At 49.7% G+C, this 25,859-nt stretch overlaps 1 protein-coding gene across 5 annotated transcripts in view; it reads right to left on the bottom strand.

Annotated features, from left to right (window-relative positions):
- Positions 1-25,859, bottom strand: part of BACH2 (BTB domain and CNC homolog 2) — a 369,568-nt gene that overhangs the window by 12,279 nt on the left and 331,430 nt on the right. For all 5 annotated transcript variants that reach the window (XM_066254282.1, XM_066254283.1, XM_066254284.1 and 2 more), the window contains 2 exons: positions 22,856-24,448; positions 10,590-10,796 (listed from right to left, as the gene is read on the bottom strand). In XM_066254282.1, coding sequence (XP_066110379.1) covers positions 10,590-10,796; positions 22,856-24,448 — 1,800 coding nt within the window. The remainder of the gene's footprint in view (positions 1-10,589; positions 10,797-22,855; positions 24,449-25,859) is intronic.

Genomic DNA, 25,859 nt, shown 5'->3' on the forward strand with positions numbered 1-25,859 from the left:
AGCACAACACACCCTCCTCCTCTGTAGCAGACAGACAGACAACACACCCTCCTCCTCTGTAGCAGACAGACAGCACAACACACCCTCCTCCTCTGTAGCAGACAGACAGCACAACACACCCTCCTCCTCTGTAGCAGACAGACAGCACAACACACCCTCCTCCTCTGTAGCAGACAGACAGACAACACACCCTCCTCCTCTGTAGCAGACAGACAACACAACACACCCTCCTCCTCTGTAGCAGACAGACAGCACAACACACCCTCCTCCTCTGTAGCAGACAGACAGACAACACACCCTCCTCCTCTGTAGCAGACAGACAGCACAACACACCCTCCTCCTCTGTAGCAGACAGACAGACAACACACCCTCCTCCTCTGTAGCAGACAGACAACACAACACACCCTCCTCCTCTGTAGCAGACAGACAACACACCCTCCTCCTCTGTAGCAGACAGACAACACAACACACCCTCCTCCTCTGTAGCAGACAGACAACACACCCTCCTCCTCTGTAGCAGACAGACAGCACAACACACCCTCCTCCTCTGTAGCAGACAGACAGCACAACACACCCTCCTCCTCTGTAGCAGACAGACAGCACAACACACCCTCCTCCTCTGTAGCAGACAGACTGGGCACAACACACCCTCCTCCTCTGTAGCAGACAGACAGCACAACACACCCTCCTCCTCTGTAGCAGACAGACAGCACAACACACCCTCCTCCTCTGTAGCAGACAGACAGACAACACACCCTCCTCCTCTGTAGCAGACAGACAGCACAACACACCCTCCTCCTCTGTAGCAGACAGACAGACAACACACCCTCCTCCTCTGTAGCAGACAGACAGACAACACACCCTCCTCCTCTGTAGCAGACAGACAACACAACACACCCTCCTCCTCTGTAGCAGACAGACAACACAACACACCCTCCTCCTCTGTAGCAGACAGACAGCACAACACACCCTCCTCCTCTGTAGCAGACAGACAGCACAACACACCCTCCTCCTCTGTAGCAGACAGACAACACACCCTCCTCCTCTGTAGCAGACAGACAGACAACACACCCTCCTCCTCTGTAGCAGACAGACAGCACAACACACCCTCCTCCTCTGTAGCAGACAGACAACACACCCTCCTCCTCTGTAGCAGACAGACAGACAACACACCCTCCTCCTCTGTAGCAGACAGACAGACAACACACCCTCCTCCTCTGTAGCAGACAGACAGCACAACACACCCTCCTCCTCTGTAGCAGACAGACAGACAACACACCCTCCTCCTCTGTAGCAGACAGACAGCACAACACACCCTCCTCCTCTGTAGCAGACAGACAGCACAACACACCCTCCTCCTCTGTAGCAGACAGACAGACAACACACCCTCCTCCTCTGTAGCAGACAGACAGCACAACACACCCTCCTCCTCTGTAGCAGACAGACAGCACAACACACCCTCCTCCTCTGTAGCAGACAGACAGACAACACACCCTCCTCCTCTGTAGCAGACAGACAGCACAACACACCCTCCTCCTCTGTAGCAGACAGACAGACAACACACCCTCCTCCTCTGTAGCAGACAGACAACACAACACACCCTCCTCCTCTGTAGCAGACAGACAACACACCCTCCTCCTCTGTAGCAGACAGACAGCACAACACACCCTCCTCCTCTGTAGCAGACAGACAACACACCCTCCTCCTCTGTAGCAGACAGACAACACAACACACCCTCCTCCTCTGTAGCAGACAGACAGCACAACACACCCTCCTCCTCTGTAGCAGACAGACTGGGCACAACACACCCTCCTCCTCTGTAGCAGACAGACAGCACAACACACCCTCCTCCTCTGTAGCAGACAGACAACACAACACACCCTCCTCCTCTGTAGCAGACAGACAGACAACACACCCTCCTCCTCTGTAGCAGACAGACAACACAACACACCCTCCTCCTCTGTAGCAGACAGACAACACAACACACCCTCCTCCTCTGTAGCAGACAGACAACACACCCTCCTCCTCTGTAGCAGACAGACAACACAACACACCCTCCTCCTCTGTAGCAGACAGACAACACAACACACCCTCCTCCTCTGTAGCAGACAGACAACACACCCTCCTCCTCTGTAGCAGACAGACAGCACAACACACCCTCCTCCTCTGTAGCAGACAGCACAACACACCCTCCTCCTCTGTAGCAGACAGCACAACACACCCTCCTCCTCTGTAGCAGACAGACTGGGCACAACACACCCTCCTCCTCTGTAGCAGACAGACAGCACAACACACCCTCCTCCTCTGTAGCAGACAGACAACACACCCTCCTCCTCTGTAGCAGACAGACAGACAACACACCCTCCTCCTCTGTAGCAGACAGACAACACAACACACCCTCCTCCTCTGTAGCAGACAGACAACACAACACACCCTCCTCCTCTGTAGCAGACAGACAGCACAACACACCCTCCTCCTCTGTAGCAGACAGACAACACACCCTCCTCCTCTGTAGCAGACAGACAACACAACACACCCTCCTCCTCTGTAGCAGACAGACAACACACCCTCCTCCTCTGTAGCAGACAGACAACACAACACACCCTCCTCCTCTGTAGCAGACAGACAACACAACACACCCACCTCCTCTGTAGCAGACAGACAACACACCCTCCTCCTCTGTAGCAGACAGACAGCACAACACACCCTCCTCCTCTGTAGCAGACAGCACAACACACCCTCCTCCTCTGTAGCAGACAGCACAACACACCCTCCTCCTCTGTAGCAGACAGACTGGGCACAACACACCCTCCTCCTCTGTAGCAGACAGACAGCACAACACACCCTCCTCCTCTGTAGCAGACAGACAGACAACACACCCTCCTCCTCTGTAGCAGACAGACAACACAACACACCCTCCTCCTCTGTAGCAGACAGACAACACAACACACCCTCCTCCTCTGTAGCAGACAGACAGCACAACACACCCTCCTCCTCTGTAGCAGACAGACAACACACCCTCCTCCTCTGTAGCAGACAGACAGCACAACACACCCTCCTCCTCTGTAGCAGACAGACAGACAACACACCCTCCTCCTCTGTAGCAGACAGACAGACAACACACCCTCCTCCTCTGTAGCAGACAGACAGACAACACACCCTCCTCCTCTGTAGCAGACAGACAGCACAACACACCCTCCTCCTCTGTAGCAGACAGACAACACACCCTCCTCCTCTGTAGCAGACAGACAGACAACACACCCTCCTCCTCTGTAGCAGACAGACAGACAACACACCCTCCTCCTCTGTAGCAGACAGACAGCACAACACACCCTCCTCCTCTGTAGCAGACAGACAGCACAACACACCCTCCTCCTCTGTAGCAGACAGACAGCACAACACACCCTCCTCCTCTGTAGCAGACAGACAGACAACACACCCTCCTCCTCTGTAGCAGACAGACAGACAACACACCCTCCTCCTCTGTAGCAGACAGACAGCACAACACACCCTCCTCCTCTGTAGCAGACAGACAGCACAACACACCCTCCTCCTCTGTAGCAGACAGACAGCACAACACACCCTCCTCCTCTGTAGCAGACAGACAGACAACACACCCTCCTCCTCTGTAGCAGACAGACAACACAACACACCCTCCTCCTCTGTAGCAGACAGACAGCACAACACACCCTCCTCCTCTGTAGCAGACAGACAGACAACACACCCTCCTCCTCTGTAGCAGACAGACAGCACAACACACCCTCCTCCTCTGTAGCAGACAGACAGACAACACACCCTCCTCCTCTGTAGCAGACAGACAGCACAACACACCCTCCTCCTCTGTAGCAGACAGACAGACAACACACCCTCCTCCTCTGTAGCAGACAGACAGCACAACACACCCTCCTCCTCTGTAGCAGACAGACAGACAACACACCCTCCTCCTCTGTAGCAGACAGACAGACAACACACCCTCCTCCTCTGTAGCAGACAGACAACACAACACACCCTCCTCCTCTGTAGCAGACAGACAACACAACACACCCTCCTCCTCTGTAGCAGACAGACAGCACAACACACCCTCCTCCTCTGTAGCAGACAGACAGCACAACACACCCTCCTCCTCTGTAGCAGACAGACAACACACCCTCCTCCTCTGTAGCAGACAGACAGACAACACACCCTCCTCCTCTGTAGCAGACAGACAGCACAACACACCCTCCTCCTCTGTAGCAGACAGACAACACACCCTCCTCCTCTGTAGCAGACAGACAGACAACACACCCTCCTCCTCTGTAGCAGACAGACAGACAACACACCCTCCTCCTCTGTAGCAGACAGACAGCACAACACACCCTCCTCCTCTGTAGCAGACAGACAGACAACACACCCTCCTCCTCTGTAGCAGACAGACAGCACAACACACCCTCCTCCTCTGTAGCAGACAGACAGCACAACACACCCTCCTCCTCTGTAGCAGACAGACAGACAACACACCCTCCTCCTCTGTAGCAGACAGACAGCACAACACACCCTCCTCCTCTGTAGCAGACAGACAGCACAACACACCCTCCTCCTCTGTAGCAGACAGACAGACAACACACCCTCCTCCTCTGTAGCAGACAGACAGCACAACACACCCTCCTCCTCTGTAGCAGACAGACAGACAACACACCCTCCTCCTCTGTAGCAGACAGACAACACAACACACCCTCCTCCTCTGTAGCAGACAGACAACACACCCTCCTCCTCTGTAGCAGACAGACAACACAACACACCCTCCTCCTCTGTAGCAGACAGACAACACACCCTCCTCCTCTGTAGCAGACAGACAACACAACACACCCTCCTCCTCTGTAGCAGACAGACAGCACAACACACCCTCCTCCTCTGTAGCAGACAGACTGGGCACAACACACCCTCCTCCTCTGTAGCAGACAGACAGCACAACACACCCTCCTCCTCTGTAGCAGACAGACAACACAACACACCCTCCTCCTCTGTAGCAGACAGACAGACAACACACCCTCCTCCTCTGTAGCAGACAGACAACACAACACACCCTCCTCCTCTGTAGCAGACAGACAACACAACACACCCTCCTCCTCTGTAGCAGACAGACAACACACCCTCCTCCTCTGTAGCAGACAGACAACACAACACACCCTCCTCCTCTGTAGCAGACAGACAACACAACACACCCTCCTCCTCTGTAGCAGACAGACAACACACCCTCCTCCTCTGTAGCAGACAGACAGCACAACACACCCTCCTCCTCTGTAGCAGACAGCACAACACACCCTCCTCCTCTGTAGCAGACAGCACAACACACCCTCCTCCTCTGTAGCAGACAGACTGGGCACAACACACCCTCCTCCTCTGTAGCAGACAGACAGCACAACACACCCTCCTCCTCTGTAGCAGACAGACAACACACCCTCCTCCTCTGTAGCAGACAGACAGACAACACACCCTCCTCCTCTGTAGCAGACAGACAACACAACACACCCTCCTCCTCTGTAGCAGACAGACAACACAACACACCCTCCTCCTCTGTAGCAGACAGACAGCACAACACACCCTCCTCCTCTGTAGCAGACAGACAACACACCCTCCTCCTCTGTAGCAGACAGACAACACAACACACCCTCCTCCTCTGTAGCAGACAGACAACACACCCTCCTCCTCTGTAGCAGACAGACAACACAACACACCCTCCTCCTCTGTAGCAGACAGACAACACAACACACCCTCCTCCTCTGTAGCAGACAGACAACACACCCTCCTCCTCTGTAGCAGACAGACAGCACAACACACCCTCCTCCTCTGTAGCAGACAGCACAACACACCCTCCTCCTCTGTAGCAGACAGCACAACACACCCTCCTCCTCTGTAGCAGACAGACTGGGCACAACACACCCTCCTCCTCTGTAGCAGACAGACAGCACAACACACCCTCCTCCTCTGTAGCAGACAGACAGACAACACACCCTCCTCCTCTGTAGCAGACAGACAACACAACACACCCTCCTCCTCTGTAGCAGACAGACAGCACAACACACCCTCCTCCTCTGTAGCAGACAGACAGCACAACACACCCTCCTCCTCTGTAGCAGACAGACAGCACAACACACCCTCCTCCTCTGTAGCAGACAGACAACACAACACACCCTCCTCCTCTGTAGCAGACAGACAGCACAACACACCCTCCTCCTCTGTAGCAGACAGACAGACAACACACCCTCCTCCTCTGTAGCAGACAGACAGACAACACACCCTCCTCCTCTGTAGCAGACAGACAGACAACACACCCTCCTCCTCTGTAGCAGACAGACAGCACAACACACCCTCCTCCTCTGTAGCAGACAGACAACACACCCTCCTCCTCTGTAGCAGACAGACAGACAACACACCCTCCTCCTCTGTAGCAGACAGACAGACAACACACCCTCCTCCTCTGTAGCAGACAGACAGCACAACACACCCTCCTCCTCTGTAGCAGACAGACAGCACAACACACCCTCCTCCTCTGTAGCAGACAGACAGCACAACACACCCTCCTCCTCTGTAGCAGACAGACAGACAACACACCCTCCTCCTCTGTAGCAGACAGACAGACAACACACCCTCCTCCTCTGTAGCAGACAGACAGCACAACACACCCTCCTCCTCTGTAGCAGACAGACAGCACAACACACCCTCCTCCTCTGTAGCAGACAGACAGCACAACACACCCTCCTCCTCTGTAGCAGACAGACAGACAACACACCCTCCTCCTCTGTAGCAGACAGACAACACAACACACCCTCCTCCTCTGTAGCAGACAGACAGCACAACACACCCTCCTCCTCTGTAGCAGACAGACAGACAACACACCCTCCTCCTCTGTAGCAGACAGACAGCACAACACACCCTCCTCCTCTGTAGCAGACAGACAGACAACACACCCTCCTCCTCTGTAGCAGACAGACAACACAACACACCCTCCTCCTCTGTAGCAGACAGACAGCACAACACACCCTCCTCCTCTGTAGCAGACAGACAACACACCCTCCTCCTCTGTAGCAGACAGACAACACACCCTCCTCCTCTGTAGCAGACAGACAACACACCCTCCTCCTCTGTAGCAGACAGACAACACACCCTCCTCCTCTGTAGCAGACAGACAACACAACACACCCTCCTCCTCTGTAGCAGACAGACAACACACCCTCCTCCTCTGTAGCAGACAGACAGCACAACACACCCTCCTCCTCTGTAGCAGACAGACAGACAACACACCCTCCTCCTCTGTAGCAGACAGACAGACAACACACCCTCCTCCTCTGTAGCAGACAGACAACACAACACACCCTCCTCCTCTGTAGCAGACAGACAGACAACACACCCTCCTCCTCTGTAGCAGACAGACAGACAACACACCCTCCTCCTCTGTAGCAGACAGACTGGGCACAACAGATGCTCTTCGGGACAGTTGGGGACTTTAGCGAGGCCTGAGTGCCCATTCTCCCTGGGTCCCAAACAGGCAGACAGAGCCGTGGAGACCGAGGTTTTGAGATATTTTCCTTAAAGAAAATCCCACATAAGCTATTGTGTTTCTTGAATCCCTCATCCCCCTCAGAGAGATGAATTTAGCCACCAGATGGGAGACTGATTAAGGTTTTACCACAACTGCTTGTGTGAGGAGAGAAAACGAGGGCACACCGTGAAATGGATGGAGAAACTGGCCATCTGAGTCAGCGTGGAGTGAGTTCTCACCAACGCTGAGCACGGGTGGGCAGGAGGGGCGAGGAGAGGATGAGAGAGAAGATGAAGGGGGAGGAGCAACCATCCGCCGCTGGGTCTCTGGACAGGAGCCGCAGGGGCCATAGCGTGAAGGCAGCGTGGGCACATGTCAGAGACAGAGATTTACACGGGGAAAGGGCACCTGCTAAAATATTTATAAATTTTCCAAGAAAACATGTTTTAAAAATGAAAAATAAACAGATGTACAAGTGCAACTCGAGAGAAATAAATTATGCAAGTTTGCAAAAGCTGAGTGGCATGCCGGAGACAGTGTGGGAGACGGGAGTGTGTGTGTGCTGGGGACCTGCAGGCGGGTCAGAGTCATCCCCGCCAGAGCCGCCCCGCCACTCGGACCAGTGGGTGCAGCGCCCCCGGTAGAGGGCACCAGGTAAGAAACCAGACACACTCAGGCTGTGCAAACTGCACCTTCTGTGCTGGGACCTGGATGTCTAAAGTCCGAAGCAACACCACCCAGCACGAGGAGGGGAAATCTCAGTCTTAATTCTGCCGTATCACCTTGGCCAAGTAACTGACCCTTCACACCTACTGACCTGCAGAGTGTTCCGGGTCACTTTGTAGGGTGAAGAAAATGAAACGCTGTCTGACAGTGTTTTGGCTCACTGCAGGACAGACAGCATACATCAAGATGTGGTTAAAAGCTCAAAGCTCTGAGGCACAGTTTGCTGCTGTATACTGATGAGCATGTGAAACTCATTCAGCAGTGAAATGCAGCACATTATTTTTAAAGGGTTTCCAAAAAGGTGAGGGAGAACTAGGAGATGCCTTCTTGGTTCCCCAGCAGAGAATATTAGTTAGCAAGGTGCTTTAGATATCTGCCTGCTGTGTGGCTTGGACAATATTATTTGTTAGTATCACACAAACACATGGAGGAGAATGCTAACAACAGATTTGAGGCACTTCTCAAATATGGGTGATTAGAGTTATTCTCCCACCTAAAGAAGAGTATAGGGCCGGAAATCCTCCAGACACGTGCCTCAGAGCCTCACGACTCCTACCTGCGGGCTCAGCCTTGCCTGGTTCCCCACTGAAGCCCAGCAGGCTTCCAGAAGGTCCATACTCACCAGCAGCAACACTGTGCTCCCTTACGCAGCTTCAATTAAAAAAAAACTTTTGTTGTTGTTAAAACAACATTAAAGAAAAATTTGAAAGAAAGAAGGAATTCACAATGCCGCAACCCAATCGTGATTTCCAATAAATTGTAGGGCACCAGACATTTCCTGAGAGGCTGCAGAGGGTCTGCACTGGAAGTGCAGTGATGATCCCTGTCCCTGTCAGCAGGAACCTAGAGCTCTGGGCCAGGGGTTGGGGAGGCAGACACACACACACACACACACACACACACACACACACACACCGTGAGACTAATGTGATAAGCGTGAAGCCAGAGGTCAGAACACAGCTCCAGGGGCAGGTGCCCAGCTTCACCAGGGACTCAGAGAAGGGCCTTCCTGGAGAGCTGACATTACCTGAGTCTTAAAGGTAGAGAAGAAAGCAGTGGGGGAGTGTCCGAGGTAGAGGGGAACCAGAGAAGCAGAAGGACAGAGCTGTAGATTCGGAGATGGGGCGGGGCCTAAGTGAGGACAGTTTGATTTTATTAGGAGTCTGTCTCGTTTTAGGGAGGGCGCAGAAGCTAAGCTGCGGATTCACTCCTGGAGAGCACTGTGCGTCTTGCTAAGGAGCGTGTACTTGATTTTGTAGGTGACAGGAGCCACTGAAAATGGGCCCCCTGCTTGGTGGGTGTTAAATTAAAACAAACAAACAAACCCTGAGATCCAGGGCTATCTTGATAACATGTAACATTTATTCATGCTTTTCAAACATTTTATCCCACTCCTAGGTTTGCCTCAGGACAGAGCTTATCAGGAGGCAAAGATTGCTGCATGCAGTCTGAGGACCCAAATGTCACTCATGACCACATCAGGTGGCTCCCTCGTCCTCCTGGACACAGACCCGGCACCTGAGCTGAGTCTGCAGTATTTGGCCAGCAGGAAGGTGAAGCTAAAGGAGGTTGCCCTGGTTGCCTTCACAGCCACAGCAAGGAGCGAGGCCGCCTGGATTTACTGCCTGTAGCTTCTGGTTGCTCAGAAGGAGAAAGAGGCCCAGAGGGCCCAGTGAGGAGCTTGGGGAGGTGGGAGCTTGTTTCCGAAGACAAAATGCTCTCAGGCATAGGGAAGACTAGACAGTGACTCTGAGACAATCGCAAAATCAAGTCTCTGGGGCTGCAAAGGGCTTCAGGAGGTCAGCTGCCCTACAGCAGGGGCTCCTTCCTACCTAAACCGACACTCTTCTGTGGGGGGCAGGAGAGCAGCAGAAAAACACAGAGCTGGGGTCAGACAACTGGGTTTGCAGTCAGATCCTGCCACGCAGTTAGGGGGAGTCACCTAACCCCTCTGCACTCTAGCGTCCTCCTCTGAAAGGCAGATGAAGTAGTATCTAAGTCGTAAGGTTGAGTGAGGATTAACTGTGATCATCGACAAAGATACTTTAGAATAATACCTGGTCCCTATATGCATGTAATACATGTTGGCTGTTAGAACATGTTCAATGGAAAAAAAAAACAAAACCTGCCTTTATACAAAACATCAACATATGGTTACACACCCACACAGATAGACTCTTTGCAGATACAAAGCTATTATTTTTTTTGTTGAGAAACTTGTTTAAAAATAAACCCAAACTTCCCTGAATGGTGACCCTTCTCTCTACTCCAGCCTTCACCACTGTAACTTTGCGTCAGTCCCGGTCTCTCCCGGCTGCTGGTTACCAACGGACGGGCCACTCACCAATTTGCGGATTTCACATTCTAAATTCTGAATACAGTCCAGTTTCCTCTTGCGGCAGCGCTGGGCCGCGATGCGGTTCTTGCTGCGCCGCCGGACGTCGTGAATGAACTCTAACTGTTCTGAGGTCAGCTTGTGCATCTTAATCATCATCTGGAAATCGTTCCTCGGAAGATCTGTGATTTGATCTACAGGAAAGGGAAGTTTGACCTGAAACCAAGAATAACACAGGATGATTACGGCAGCTGGATTTTAGTTTTAATTCTGGTAGGCAGATCAAGACATGGTAAAACCTTTTTTTTTTTAAAGATGACCAAATAATATGGAAACTACTGAAAGCAAGCTGTGATTTAATTATTTCCTGTTTCAAATACAAATAGGATGTAACGTTCAGATAATCAAACAGAACATGATCGCACAACTTATATTGTGGTTATCATTGCTGAGATTTTCAAAGCAAGCAGCATGGAAAATATTGGAAAAAGTGTACTTTTTCATTGTTAGAGCACTTTTGTAAGAAGGGCTCTCGAGTTACTTGAAACCTACTTCCGTTGAGCCTCAACAGAATGACTATTTCAAGAAAGAGATCACCTAAGAATGATCGCAAACACTTGAATGAACCACACACCTCGAAGATGCTGGAAAGATGTAACAATTGGTGTGATGCTTAGTTAGCACAGCATAGGGAGACCCAAGCAGAAGACCTGGATAGGCTCTACCAGCATGGACAAGAAGTGAGACCTGGGCTTTTGTCCTTCTCACCAGACCTGAAACCTCACACAAGATACTTGGCTCTCCAAGCCTTGATTTCCTCACCTGTAAAATGGCTCATGCTTTTTAGCCTTACAGTGACCTTCAAGTGTTAGGCTCTTTGGCAGACTGTATCTTCCAAAAATGCAACGGCCATCCCATCTCACATTTTCTTTTACAACATGATATTGACCTTCCTCTTTCAAGAGGATGCACTTTCTTGCCTCGACCAAACACAGGAGAGAAGGAGCGACAGTGTGTGTGACTTTGGAGGTTAGGTCATCGGAGGTGTTGCAGCTTCCTCTTAGGCCTCCTCGCTTCTCTTTCTGTTGGAAGCCAGCTATGCCTCAAGCACACTCAAGCCACTCTGTGGAGAGGCCCATGTGGAGGAGAGTCGAGGCCTCCAGCAAACAACCAGCGCCACCCTGTCAGTCACGTGCATGAGCTCCCTGGATGTGGATGTCCTGGACCCAGTCCAAGCTTCCAGTGACTGAGGCTCCAGACGGCATCTGACATCTACCTCATGAGGTTCTGGAGCCAGAAATGCTTGGATGGGCCATGCTTGAATTCCTGACCCACAAAACACTGGGCTATGCTAAATGATTTTTGCTGTTCTAAGCCACAAAGCTTTGGTGACTTGTTAAGCAGCAATAGATAACTGACGCAGATACTACTGTCAGCAAGATTTCTGCTTTCAAACTCATGACAAATCAAAGCAAAACAGCATTATCCAAAGAGTGGACTTCTCTTTATATTGTTAACCGCTTTCTTATAACCCTGTGGCGGTTTGAAATATTTAAGAATCATAGCTCTCTAAGGTCTTCTTAGCACCCATGAGGTAAACACAGGCCTGCACCTTCCAGCAGTCTGACACTCCCCTGCCCTCCAAGATCCAGACTGATGATACAGTGACTTCAGGGTTCAGTTCTGGTTCTGTTTCAGAAGCTCCTAGAAGAGGAAGCTTGCATGTTGCTCTGCCAAGAGACAAAGTGTTTCCTGGCACAGACCAGTTCATTCTTGCTTAAATTAGCGTCTGCCTTAGATGGACCGGCAGATGGCGCTACAAACCCATACTTCCTTCACACGCCAGCCCAGCGCTGTCCAATGCAAACACCTCTGTGCATCTGTGATTCTACATTTCTAATAGCCACAGATGAAGAGAATTAAAAGTTCAAACAGGTGAAATTAATTTTAATACTATATTTAATTGAACCCTATAGATCCAAAATATTTTCAACATGTAATTAATATAAAATGATTGTGATATTTTACTTTTCTTGGGGGAGTACTAAATTATCAAAATTGGAGGCATATTTTACACCTACAGCACAATACAGACCAGCCACAATTCTAGGGCTCAACAGTCACGTGAGGCGTGTGGCTCTTGTATCGGACAGCATGGCTCTCAGACACTGAACATATGGACTCAAGTGAGCCCGAAGAATCAGAAAAACGGGCAGATGGGTCTGAATTAATTGGTCAAAATATTTTTGGGTGAAGAAACCAAGCCTTTGTTAATATTCAGAAGCTGTAGTACAATGTCTGTGTCGTTCAGGGGCGGGAGATAAAGGTGTTTTATATTGAGCTCAAGTTTTTCCTTTGGTTGCATCAAGATGCAGGCAGACATGAGTCCAGATCCTGGCATTTGTGACTAGTTAATCCCCGTGCACAAAGGCAATCATACTAAACGACCATGTGGCTTTTCCACGGCTGGGTGCAAGTGCTCTGTCAGGTGACTTCATAGCTCTGCGACGCTAGATGTGGCATGTGCTGAAGGCTCCTCACGGGCACTCTGATCCAACTTGCCCATGGTGAACTCTGTCCCACAACACCTGTAACACTTTGGCTCAAGAGAACGAAATCACAACAACACACATTACACCACTCTCAGTTTAGCCCTGTTCTGACTGCTAAAGACAGGCAGCCAGGACAAGCAGCTCCTTGTTACAGGCCCAGGAAAGGGCTTTGTCCATGGGGCAGTGTTTGCATAGGGCTTATACTGAAATGAAAGAATGTTTGATTTCCCTTTCATACCCTTTGGATAACAAACAGACACTCAGATCCCGGACGGTGCCTAAGTAACAGAGGTCTGTCTGTTGGGGACACGGATGTTTCCAAACCAGGCAGAAGCCTTGTTTGCACAACAGAGGTTGCAGCACTTCTGGGCCTTGCGGAGTCTCCCCTTCTGCTGACAACAAAGCCATCCTGCTTCTGCTCTAAACTGTTTACCTATAGTCGGGAAGAATACAGACCTGTCGTTCAGGCCACAGGGAAAGTCAAAAGGCCTTCTATACCTAGAGTTACTGTATTCAAAAGCATCCAGGCAGTGAGTATAAAACACTAGGGAAATAGGACAGAGGTTGACAGGAAAGAAGAAAAATCAACAATGCCCATTTCAAAGTCCTTGAAGTGAAAGGCCATATAAAATTTCAGCAGAGCTGTTGCAACACCAGCTGCTTTAAAGAGGTCAAAGGAAAAGAAAACAGTCAGCTGCAGACTGTCTTCAATGTGAAAAAGAAAAGCAACAAACAAAACCCAACCGCTCTTCTTTCTTTTTAAAAGGCTCGTTGCCCCCTAGCAGGAAGAGTTTCCACCGACTGCCCTGCCAAGGGGGAGTCCGGGAAGTGTTCTTGGAAAGGCAGAGTGGTGCCTCACCACAGCTGCTTGTTACCATCACAAATGTAAGGTCGAAGCCAACGGGCCTGGTCCCTGGAGATAAAAAGCTGCCGCAGAGCGCTCACGGAGCTGGGAGGATATTCCATCCTCCGGCTCGCGGGCACCTCAACACTCTTCAACTGGGGCCGAAAAATCAGTGAATGCTCCCTGACCTTGATATAGTGACACACAGTGATATAGTGACAGATCAAGAAGTCTGAGGCCCGTCTCCCTTTCTTCCGGCAAACTCTTGGAACCCGAAATAGGTCCAACAGGCTTTCCGTCTTATTTATTGTCTTTCCCCACCCTTATCCTTCCAAGTTTTAAGTTCTCAGCAGTGGATTGGTTTTCATTCACTGGATTCACATAAATAGTGTAGAACACCCAGCTTGACAAGATGAAGATCCCACCAGCGGTCAGCACCCGTCTGAACAGCCGGCCTGCAGCTAGAGCCAGCCGACCACATGCACATGAGACCAAACACACGAGACACAGAGGCTGCATAGACTGGCAAGCGCCCTCAGGATTGGGGGCGCTGGTTTCTTTTTGGGCTCGGGGCAGCCGCATCGGTGCTATCTGAGCTTTGGTTCTCAGTAGAGACTCCGAGACTCAGGGGCAGCTACTGAGTCAGCAAGCCGAGGGCCTAACGGCACGAGAGCCAGCCGGTGCCACAGCGGGCCTGATCCGCTCCTGTTGACGGGACCCAGCCCCAGCGGGGTGCTCACGCTTCTCCTCCTTCTCAGCACAGCAGGAGGAGCAGGACGGAGGGCGTTGGGTAGCCTAGTTCCTACACCGGCTGGCGGAGTGGTGATCAGTCAGTGGAATGAGGGGCCTTGCCATGTACCCAGGGACCTCTGGCCCCGGAGGCTGCTTAAAGGTGGGAGGACGCTGTGTGCTATCTGCAAGGTGAATGAAACCTAGACATTCCTTTTCGAGGGGTCTGACCACGTGGTGCCGGTGTGTCCTTCTCACCAGACACAACTGGGCTGCTCTATTTCCCTCCCAACAACCACCAGGCTCCTGCAGCCAATACAGCCGTCTCCCAGTTAAACCAAAATGTCATAAAAAATTATGTAAGAAATGTAACTTGTTGCAGGAAATTCAAATATGAGACAAAAGAGGGGAAAACAATTCCCACCTCCAAACGATGGCTTACTCTGGTGCACTTCCCTGTGACTTTTGTTTCCTCTGAATATTTTACAAGGTTTTAATCAGACAGGTTGTAATCACCTCATCATGTCTCTTAACCCATCTCACTTGCCTGGTGTCTCCGGCTGGCTGGCTGGGGGCTATTGGAGAAGCAGGACAGAGACAAAAAAGCTTTTTTTTTGTAGAAAAAGCTGAAAAAAGCATCTATTTTCCTCCAGAAATCCCAGTGGAAGCTGTGGTGTGAATCTTTGCTCTCTCCTTTCTTGATTTCAGTACCAGATGTTGAGTAGAAGCCAGGGGAGTCCATCCTACCAACCGTATCCTCAGGCCCAGATGGTGTAGCCAGCTCTCCAAAGCCTCTAACACCTGTTCTCTTACAAGAGCCTCAGAGCGCTGGGAGTTGTTGGGGTGGGGGAGGAAGCAAGAAGCCCACTGGGCTGAGGATTCCACTGCTGCTGATACGGGGACAGTCAGCTCAGTGCTGGGCAGATGCCACTGACAACATCTCCCCTCCCAGATTAAGAAGTGGTTCCTGCACAATCGTCCTTTTACCCTCAAGTCTCGTGGTCCAGTTTCCGGAATAAATGCAGACACCTGGGATTGAGTTGTGACACTACAATTAATTAGCTGTGTTGATCTCAGGCAAGTCTTTTTTCTCTCTGTCCTGAAGTTCTTTGAGGGTCCGTGAATCAGAGAATACCTGCCCTGCTTATCTAACAGGATTGCTGTGAAGACTAAAATTGGATACTATGGAGAAAGTGCTTTGAAAAGTCAGAATTGCCTTAAAGATATGAAATATTATTACTAATATTACTTCTATTTATTAGCTCTATCTTTGTCACATGGTTTCTCTTTCTAGACGTATAATATGCTTTGAAATTCCAGATGCTATAAGAACATTTTTCTAGACATTACAAAAAGACTGTTTTATCGGCCCTGGCCGGTTGGCTCAGTGGTAGAGCGTCGGCCTGGCGTGCAGGAGTCCCAGGTTTGATTCCTGGCCAGGGCACACAGGAGAAGCGCCCATCTGTTTCTCCACCCCTCCCCCTCTCCTTCCTCTCTGTTTCTCTCTTCCCCTCCTGCAGCCAAGGCTCCATTGGAGCAAAGATAGCCCAGGCGCTGATGATGGCTCTGTGGCCTCTGCCTCAGGCGCTAGAGTGGCTCTGGTCGCGACATGGCGACGCCCCAGAGGGGCAGAACATCGCCCCATGGTGGGCATGCCGGGTGGATCACGGTCAGGTGCATGTGGGAGTCTGTCTGACTGCCTCCCCATTTCCAGCTTCGGAAAAATGAAAAAACAAAACAAAACACCGTTTTATCGAAATATGGCTGACTTCTGTGCTCCCAGCAAGAAGTCTTCTTTTTATTAAGTAGACCAAGTACAGACATTTAAAAAAAGATGCCTGGGTCCTGGCTTGTTGGCTCAGTAGTAGAGCATCAGCTAGGTGTGTGGAAGTCCCAGGTTCGATTCCCAGTCAGGGCACATAGGAGAAGTGACTGTCTGCTTCTCCCCCCTCCTCTCCCTCTATCGCTCTCACTCCCCTCTTGCAGCCAGAGCTGGAGCAAAGTTGGCCCCAGGTGCTGAAGATGGCTCCACAGCCTTGCCTCAGGTGATAAAATAGCTTGGTTGCCAAGCAATGGAGCAGTGGCCCTAGATGGGCAAAGCATCGCCTGGTAGGGGGCCTGCTGGGTGGGTCCTGGTCAGGGTGCATGCAGGAATCTGTCTCTGCCTCTCTACCTCTCACTTAATAAAAAAAAAAAGATGCCTGATTCAACAACCCACAAAAGTAAGTATAAAAATTTTATTTACAACCGATGTCTGGAAGTCAGCATTTGGGTGGGAGAGTTAGTGAGAGCCAGACACAAGTCTTCTGGGCTATTTTGCTTCAGTGTTAGCGTTGGACCTTAATTTCTCCTTGCCCCCGGGTGCTACACAAACACACGTTGCTACACACACTCACTCAAACATCCTTTTATCCCTCTTGACATGAAACAGGTTAATAAATTAATGAAGTAAGTTCAACTCATCAATACTTTTGGCTGTCTTCCTAGTACTTAACTAAAATTCACAATGAATTAGAAGTGCTTGTGGTACAAAACTTTCACTAAGAAGCTTACTACTTGGGAAATTCTTGTGCTTTTCTATAATTTTCAAATTTGAAAAATGAACCTGTAAACTGAAACAAGATACTATTTCACACCCATTAGAATGACTATAATAAAAAAAGATGAATAATAACAAATGTTGGCAAAGATGTGGAGCAACTAAATCCCTCATACACTGTGGGTGGGAATATAAAGTGGTGCAGTTAACTTGGAAAACAGTCTGATAAAAACAGAATTGTCAGATGATTCAGCAATTCCCTTCTTAGGTATATAATGAAGAGAAATAAAAAACCGTCTGCCAAAAACTTGTACACAAGTGTTCACAGCTGCATTATTGATAATAGAAAGTGTAAACAACCCAAATGTCCCTAAACCGATGAATGGGTCACCCAAGTGTGGTATATCCACCCAGTGGAATATTATTCAGTGATAAAAAGAAATGAAGCACTGATATAATGCCTGATTATACAGGGTACATCAATGACAAGAGTAAACCTTGAAAACATTATGCTCAGTGGAAGAAGCCAGGCACAAAAGGCCAGACACGTTAAGATTTCACTGATATGGAATGTCCAGAATAGGCAAATCTGTAGACAGAAAGCAGAGGAGTGGTCCCTGGAGCTGTGCAGGGGCAACGGAGAGACTGCTAACGGGGACAGTGTTTCCCTCAGCGGTGAGAAAAACGCCTGGGGAATCAGTGGTGATGATCAGAGAATTTTGTGAATTATTAAAAACCCTTGATTGTTCATATTAATGGTGAATTTTATGGTATGTGAATTATATCTCAATTTAAAAAATGAGCCTGTGTGAGATACATGCACTAAATTTCAAACATCACAGAAATACACAGAAATGAAACAAACTTCCCTTACACTACTTCTCCCAGCTACGCCTCCCATTCTGAAGCAAACTAAGACCTTGTTTGCATGTTGTTTTGTTATTTCTTTCACTTCCTAATGACTTATTCAGTTTTTCATCATTGGACAAAAAAAATTTTCCAAACTGACTTTTTTTTTTTTTGTATTTTTCTGAAGTTGGAAATGGGGAGGCAGTCAGACAGACTCCCGCATGCGCCCGACCGGGATCCATCTGGCACGCCCACCAGGGGGAGGCAGAGGCCACAGAGCCATCCTCAGCGCCCGGGCAAACTTGGCTCCAATGGAGTCTTGGCTGCAGGAGGGGAAGAGAGAGACAGAGAGGAAGGAGAGGGGGAGGAGTGGAGAAGCACATGGGCGCCTCTCCTGTGTGCCCTGGCCGGGAATCAAAGCCTGGACTCCCACACGCCAGGCTGATGCTCTGCCACTGAGCTAACTGGCCAGGGCCTGACATTTTTTTTTTTTTTTTTTGATAGAGACAGAGAGGGACAGATAGGGACAGACAGGAAGGGAGAGAGATGAGAAGCATCAATTCTTCGTTGTGGCACTTTAGTTGTTCATTGACTGCTTTCTCATATGTGCCTTGACTGTGGGGCTCCAGCAGAGTGAGTGACCCCTTGCTCAAGCTAGCGACCTTGAGCTTCAAGCCAGCGACCTTTGGGTTCAAGCCAGTGACAATGGGGTCATGTCTATGATCCCACACTCAAGTCAGGAACCCCTTGCTCAAGCTGCTGAGCCTGTGCTCAAGCTGGATGAGCCTGTGCTCAAGTTGGTGACCTCGGCGTTTCAAACCTGGGTCCTCCGTGTCCCAGTCTGATGCTCTATCCAACGCGCCATCACCTGGTCAGGCTCCAAACTGACTTTTTAAGTAATAAAGAAAAGGATGGATAACAATTACATAGAACTTAAAATTTTCTATATAGAAAAAGATGCCATAAATAAAAATGATTGGAAAAAATATAAAAAACATTTGTCCAAAAGGTTTAATATTCCCCTATTAAGGATTAAGCAATCTACAAATTGATTTAAAGGCAACACAAAAGAAAAATGGACAAAGATGTCAACCTCGTCAGTAGTCAGGATTTTTTTTTGCCCATCAAAATTGGCAAAAATTAAGACTGACAACAACTAGTACTGGCAAGAACAGAGGAAGCTGCTGAAGGTTATGTGAATGCTATAACCTTTTGGTAGAGTAGTTAGGCAGTATTCAATAAATGAGCATAACCTTTAACTTACTTAGGGAATTTTAACCCACAAAAATAAAAGCACCACTACTAAATACAGTCACAGAAATGTTTATTGCAGTGATGTTTATAAGAGGAAAAAAATGGGAAACAACCGGAATGGCTATGAGAGATGATAGCTGAGAATAAATTGTGATTTATGGAACTCACAGATATTAAAGAAGCCCTATGTGATAAGATACAGAAACATGTACACAGTAGATAGCTATGTAAAAAAGCAAGCTGCTGAGTAATTATACAGTAAATGCCATTAAAATAAAACTCAAACCTCTAGAGATGTAATTATGTGTTTGCACACTGTTGCAGGCACAGAGAGAGCTTGTTACATTTGGTATGTTAGGAACTGGGCACACTGTTTGGTTATTTTTTAAAAAAGCAAGTAATAAAAAAAAAAGCTGATTGTGGATAAAGGACAATACTGTGCTAATTTAAACTTTCTTCAAAGCCTTAATATAAGGTCTGCCAACAGTTCGGGTCCTCACTGAGGTTGGTCTGCAGTACTGGACAGCTGGCTGGCTGGAGGTGAGAACTCTTTTTAGTTTCTGACTTTGATGTCTTCTTGGGGTTCACTTAGAAGAGAAGTTACCAGGGCCTTATACAAGAGCAGACTGAGGCAGAAGCAGCCCAGTACATGTTGGATTCTTCAGGAAAATGAGTTATGACTGACATGTTGTAAAGGATTTACCTTCAACGTTATTACTAGGGACCACACTTCTATCAAGGTCAAAGTAACTCCTGTCAGTAAGTTATGAACTCAAAGAGAAGCAGTTATGCTGAGTCCCTGAGACTGTTCTTAGAAAATCAAATCTCCTTTACTCCAAGAAATCTAAAATGTCAAACTGGGAAAAACCTCAGCTTTCCCATATCAATCCTACCAAGAGCGGCAAAGGGTGATTTCTGAAATGGCACAAAGCTTTGGTAAATGTCACCTCTTTCATTGTTTAGATATTCGAAAAGTCCACAATTAAAAATAAAGTATTTTTAAAAGTAGTGGTATTTTTCAGGAGGAGACTAGTCCTATTCATGACTATTTTATAGATTGATTTGGAGGCATTTTCTTTTTCATGGTATCAATCCTTGGCAAGATACATCCTTATGCCAGTGAACCAGTCACAGTGACTCGGCTTCTGCAGTAGGGACACTGATGGCAAGTTTCAGGGGAAAAGAAAGACAACCTCCCAAAAGTTGTGACTGGAGGGAAAGAAAAGAGTGAGGAAAGAGAGAGCACCTTTTGCTGTTTTCACAAAACTTCAATCCTCTCCAGTGAGAGACACGGACATGCCTCTGGCTTGGCACAAGCCTCTGTCCCAAACCTGAGGGGATATGGTATATTTGCGTAGAAACAGTTCCCATTCAAATATCCTTTATAATTTCTTTTTTTTTCTGAAGCTGGAAACGGGGAGAGACAGTCAGACAGACTCCCGCATGCGCCCCACCGGGATCCACCCGGCACGCCCACCAGGGGCTACGCTCTGCCCACCAGGGGGCGATGCTCTGCCCCTCCGGGGCATCGCTCTGTCACGACCAGAGCCACTCTAGCGCCTGGGGCAGAGGCCAAGGAGCCATTCCCAGCGCCTGGGCCATCTTTGCCCCAGTGGAGCCTTGGCTGAGGGAGGGGAAGAGAGAGACAGAGAGGAAGGAGAGGGGGAGGGGTGGAGAAGCAGATGGGCGCTTCTCCTGTGTGCCCTGGCCGGGAATCGAACCGGGGACTTCCGCACGCCAGGCCGACACTCTACCACTGAGCCAACCGGCCAGGGCCTATAATTTCTTTTAACTAAATTAAATCCTGTCTTTTTCCATTTTAGCCAGGCAGAAAAGAAGAAAGGGACCAGGCTAACTGGCAAAATAAGGAAGTGAGCACAGGGCATTCCTGAAGTAGGCACAGAGAGCTTTGGAATTTATTTTCAAAACATGCCTGAACTAAAACCTCATGTGTTTCTTGCCAATCTTGCACAGACTGAGTAAACCGCACGTGGCACTGTGTAAAGCCACCTCATCTCATGTGGCACTTCTGCTGCTGGCTGGGTTAACATGCCTGCTTTGCCAGAGGCTGACACCCAGGGTGTGCAGACATGTGCAGAGGGCACTGGCTTGCTGGGGACCACACTTCATTTCCTCCTTTAGTTTTCAGATAAGTAGCTCTGAGGAGGGACTTCTCACAGCATTCGCTCACTCCAGGCGCCAAGGCAGGTCTGAGACACTGGTGGCCATCTTAGGTTAGTTCCTGGTCAATCAGTTAGGCGGTACCAGATTGTGACACGGACTCCCCTCACATCTTTCCGGGGGCCTCTGAGGTTATGGGGAAAGGGAAACAGATGGGGTATCTGTTCTTTCTCTCCGTAGCCACGTGAGTCTTGCCGACGATGTGGCTGGTGTTGCTACTGCTCCCTCTTCCAGCACTGGTGAGACATGGATGGAGCCTCTAGGAGTTTTATCTATAAAGTGCTTTGCTTTCAGGGTATACAGAAACTGGCACCCCATCCCACTACTCCCCAAAATAACTTCTCACCATTTGTGGGAAGCTTGGGAAATGGTATAGTATACAGCAGAAGTCCCCAAACTACGGCCCGCGGGCCGCATACGGCCCCCTGAGGCCATGTATCCGGCCCCCACCACACTTCCCATAGGGGCACCTCTTTCATTGGTGGTCGGTGAGAGGAGCATAGTTCCCATTGAAATACTGGTCAGTTTGTTGATTTAAATTTACTTGTTCTTTATTTTAAATATTGTATTTGTTCTCATTTTGTTTTTTACTTTAAAATAAGATATGTGCAGTGTGCATAGGGATTTGTTTATAGTTTTTTTTATAGTCTGGCCCTCCAACGGTCTGAGGGACAGTGAACTGGCCCCCTGTGTAAAAAGTTTGGGGACCCCTGGTATACAGTTATGTGTGACTGATTAGGGTGCTTCTGCAGTGACCCTGAGCCCCGAATGGATGATGATCTGTCCACCTGCATCTCCATGGATGCAGATGGCCTCAGGGTTTTCTGTTGATAAAGAAAAATGGAAGGATGCTGGAAAAGCACCTGTTTAGTGTGGACCTATTTAGTTTCAATCAATTTTGAAAGTGTTTCTCTATTTCCCTTCACACTGAAGGGGCGAAGAGCAAGGACGAAGGTGACGAGTGCAGCATCCGTTCAAAGCAGCGGGGAGAGAAGGACAACGGGAGGAGGCGCAAGGGAGGCGCAAGGGAGGTCCGAAGCACCTGAGCATGGTGTCGGGCCTTAGAGGGACTTTTCTCCCTAAGCAGCTAGCCTCTGCCAGTGGAGTATTAAATCTGAGTTTCAAGTGCTCTCTAGGACAAAAGTGGTTAATCTGGAATCACCTTGAGGCATCCTGCCTCCATGAATAGGGGAGGCAGTCCCTTTACCATAACCTTTAACCTTGGCAAGTAAGAACACTGGCTGAGTGGTGGGGAGGGAGGCAGGGGAAGTCCAGGTAAAGGACTGAGAGAGTGGACAACATGCTTGAACTTATGCGGGTTCCCTACCTCCTGGCCCCTGTCCTGCACAGGACACGACTCACTGTCTGCTTCCGAGAATGATCCGGATTCATCACTGGAGTTGGTTCCGTAAGACTGCTCACATTTAATTTGGGGCCGGACTTGGTTGTACATTCCATCTCCCATCAGGCCTGGTTCCTGATGTTCTGTGGCAAGGAATCTGGCTCCCTGGGAACAGGGTGAGGAGGAGAACTCACAGAGAGGGAGGCTGCAGGGCGAGCCCCCGCTCCCATCCTCTGCGTAGGAATAGGAGGAGCACGAGCTGGAAGTCCTGGTCCTGGTCTCCAAGGGGGGTGAGCGAGGGCAGACCTTGATTGGCACCGGGCAGCTAGTGTTGGGCCGCATCCTTCCTGGCAAGTGGTCAGCCATCAGCCCACCGTGTGAGTAGGCCTGTGAGCTGGGGAGGGACTGGCCAGCCCCCACCCACAGACCCTTTGGCACCGGCTCAGAGAGGTCTTTGTCCAAACTGCTTACCCCAGAATACGAATGCACTGAAGTGCTCACTTGGTCACAAGCGCTCGAGGAGAAGATCACACTTCTCCGGTCCAGCTCTCCTTCCTGTTTACAGAGAGCCTCCACCCCAGGGCCCTTGAGGGGCGACCCCATGGTGAAGCTGGACGCATCCTTCCGGCCCATGTGGGCCTGTCCATAATTCCCCGGGAAAGGGGCGTAGTCAGTTTTAAGGTCACCCTGAGTGATGCCCTTGTCGAAAGGGCACTCGGAACTCCTGGCAAAGTGCTGCTGAGATGTACTGGGCAAGCCAGACAACTCCACACCTTTTGTTATGCTGAATAGAGACCTTAGGCAGGAGGGAGAGGACCCGCCCCTGGATCTCTCCAGGCAGGCGGCCCCGGGAGGGGGGGCGGGGGCGGGCGCGGGGCTGGGCTGCTTCCGGTCCATTTCCACATCCCCAGCTCTGTCCTTGACGTCAGGCTCTTCTCCGGACAGGCAAAGCGTGATGCTGTCTTCCTCGTTCTCTTCACTGGGCGGCTCGCTTTTAATCTGCCCCATGGCCAGCCCCGGTTTGAGGCTGTTGCCAGAGTTATCTTCGCTGAATGTGCTTGCAAAACCTGAGGTACTGTGTGATGATGCATTGTAGACGTTCTTGGTACATGCAAGCTGGTATTTCTTGTATCGGGGGTACTGTGTTAACGCGTCCTTTTCGGAGCTCTCCTTGGTGTCCGCTGGCCCGTCAGACTCGGGCAGCAAAGCTTCTTCCTTCTGCGCTACTGGGATGGCAGTGGCCTCGAAGCTGATGGGGTGTGGAAGCGTCTGGTCCCTGGGGCAAGCCATCTTGGCCGTCTCTGAATCCATGGTTTCCTCCTCCTCTTCCTCCTCCTCTCCCGCGGAGTTCTCCCGGTCTTCATGGGGGCGCGGGCACGCCGTGTCCTTCCGGCACACGAACAGGCCATCCTCGCTGTTCAGGAGCTGCGTCTGCAGAAAGCTGAAGCAGGAGTCCTCCAGGTTGTGCATGCGCAGGAACTCCGCGCAGCGGATGACCTCGCGGATGTTTTCTCTGCTGAGTAACAGCTTGGCGGTGTAAGCAAACTGTAACAGCGGCCCAAAGCCCCTGGCCGTGACCTGCAAAACAAACAGGGAAATTGCCATGAAGTTACCATCAGCACAGCTATTGTCCCAGATCCCTCAACTGAAGCAAGATAACCAGACAGTGCTAATGTCCCAGAACAAAGACTGCAAAGAAGCAGTTAATCTGTACTGGGTCAGCAAGGCTTCTGCTTCCAATAATTAGTGCCTGTCTCGTGCATGCCACTGCTCGATTTCATCCAGGGCACACAGAACTGAAAATCACCAGGGTCAAGTGGCTAAACAAGATGACAACGGGTTTAGTGTTTACACTAATGAAATATCCTGGCAAAAATGCACAGGAACAATGGGACGCCTATTAATTTCCCTCCCAATCAGTCCTGCTGAGAGCCATTCTACATCAGGAGTGCTGTGACACTTCTTGCAGCTCCCTCTCGCCAAAGAAAGCATTACAGTTTTCTCACTGATCACACAACTGGCAATACGGCCCTGTTAAAAACTGAAAGACGGTAGGGTTTCAAAAGTTATTTTCTCACTTAAGTTAAAAAGAGACCTTAAAAGCAACTCCTATTTTGCTCATTCATCATGGTTTCTTGTTGGGACTCTTCAGTCATCACGTCAGACCTGAACTTACAATGATGCCAAAAAGAATGACAATCCGAGAAATTAACTCCTGGCCCATGAAGAAGGGGAGCTACGGAGCTAAATAAAATGGCTGTCACTTGAATGGTTGAAGCTGCTGTGTCCAGGACGTGGGCTAGTCCTTCCCTAATTATCAGTAGTGGCTTTGCCATGCAGCTTGTCTTCTTTCCTGGTATATCTTCAGGGGCTGAGACTACCGGCACAAGCTGTTCATCCAGTGTATTTTACACAGACTGGAAATGTGCTACTTATGCACAGCTTGTGTGTACATGTGCATGCGCATACACAGACTAACTCAGACAATTGGAAATACACTGCCTACGGCCAATTGTTTTGTTCTAATGGAAGTAGATTAAACTTGCTGGTGTTTGGGGCGGGCTTTCTGACCCTCTGTGCAAAGCCATGCCTCCTCTAGGTTCTTGCAAGCACTGCTGACTACACAGGGGAGGCAGGTCTACAAATCATGTGTACAAATCAATTAAAAGCAGCTATCATGTTGATTTCTTATTTTCAGTGAGAAAGGGACAGAGAGAGAGACAGAGAGAGGGACAGATAGGAAGGGAGAGAGATGAGAAGCATCAATTCTTCATTGCAGCGTAATCTTGGTTGTTCATTGATTGCTTTCTCATATGTGCCTTGATCTGGAGGGCTTCAGCCTAGCCATTGACACCTTGCTCAAGCCAGTGACCTCGGGCATCAAGCCAGTGACCTTTGGGCTCAAGCCAGCGACCATGGGGTCATGTCTATGATCCCACACTCAAATCAGTGACCCCATGCCAAGCCAGTGACCTCAGGGTTTTAAACC

The sequence above is a fragment of the Saccopteryx bilineata genome, chromosome 1 (genome assembly GCF_036850765.1).
Source record: "Saccopteryx bilineata isolate mSacBil1 chromosome 1, mSacBil1_pri_phased_curated, whole genome shotgun sequence".
Taxonomy (NCBI): Eukaryota; Metazoa; Chordata; class Mammalia; order Chiroptera; family Emballonuridae; genus Saccopteryx; species Saccopteryx bilineata.